This window comes from Egretta garzetta, unplaced genomic scaffold, assembly GCF_000687185.1.
Source record: "Egretta garzetta isolate BGI_Z169 unplaced genomic scaffold, ASM68718v1 scaffold141, whole genome shotgun sequence".
Taxonomy (NCBI): domain Eukaryota; kingdom Metazoa; phylum Chordata; class Aves; order Pelecaniformes; family Ardeidae; genus Egretta; species Egretta garzetta.
Window position 1 is genome coordinate 6,772 of NW_009258664.1, and position 385 is coordinate 7,156.

At 70.1% G+C, this 385-nt stretch overlaps 1 protein-coding gene across 1 annotated transcript in view; it reads left to right on the forward strand.

Moving 5' to 3' along the window:
* TRIM46 (tripartite motif containing 46) overlaps positions 1-385 on the forward strand; it is a 5,541-nt gene that overhangs the window by 1,667 nt on the left and 3,489 nt on the right. The window contains exons 3-4 of the mRNA XM_035903928.1: positions 18-228; positions 349-384. Of these exons, the coding sequence (XP_035759821.1) occupies positions 18-228; positions 349-384 (247 nt within the window). The remainder of the gene's footprint in view (positions 1-17; positions 229-348; position 385) is intronic.

The window sequence follows — 385 nt, forward strand, 5'->3', positions numbered from 1 at the left end:
GGCCGTGCTCGGGGCAGGGATGGGGCTCAGCGAGGAGCGATCGGGGGCGCTGGCGGAGCCCCGGCACAGACGGGGTGTGCAGCTCGGGGGCGTGGGGGTTGCCAACACCTCGCTTCACCTCCTTCCCCGCAGGAGAAGCTGACGAAGAGCCTCGCCTACATCCTGAGCAGCCAGGACACGGTGCAGACCCAGATTGCCGAGCTGGAGGAGACGGTGAAGCACACGGAGGTGAGGGCGGAAGGTGCCTGCCTGTCCCTGAGCTGTCCCTAGGCAGGGGGTGGCACTGCCAGGCGGGTCCCCTCTCCGCCCCGGGGCGTGCGGCACGCTGACCCTGCCCTTGCTCTGCAGGTGAACGGCTCGCAGGCCAAGGAGGAGGTGTCGCAGC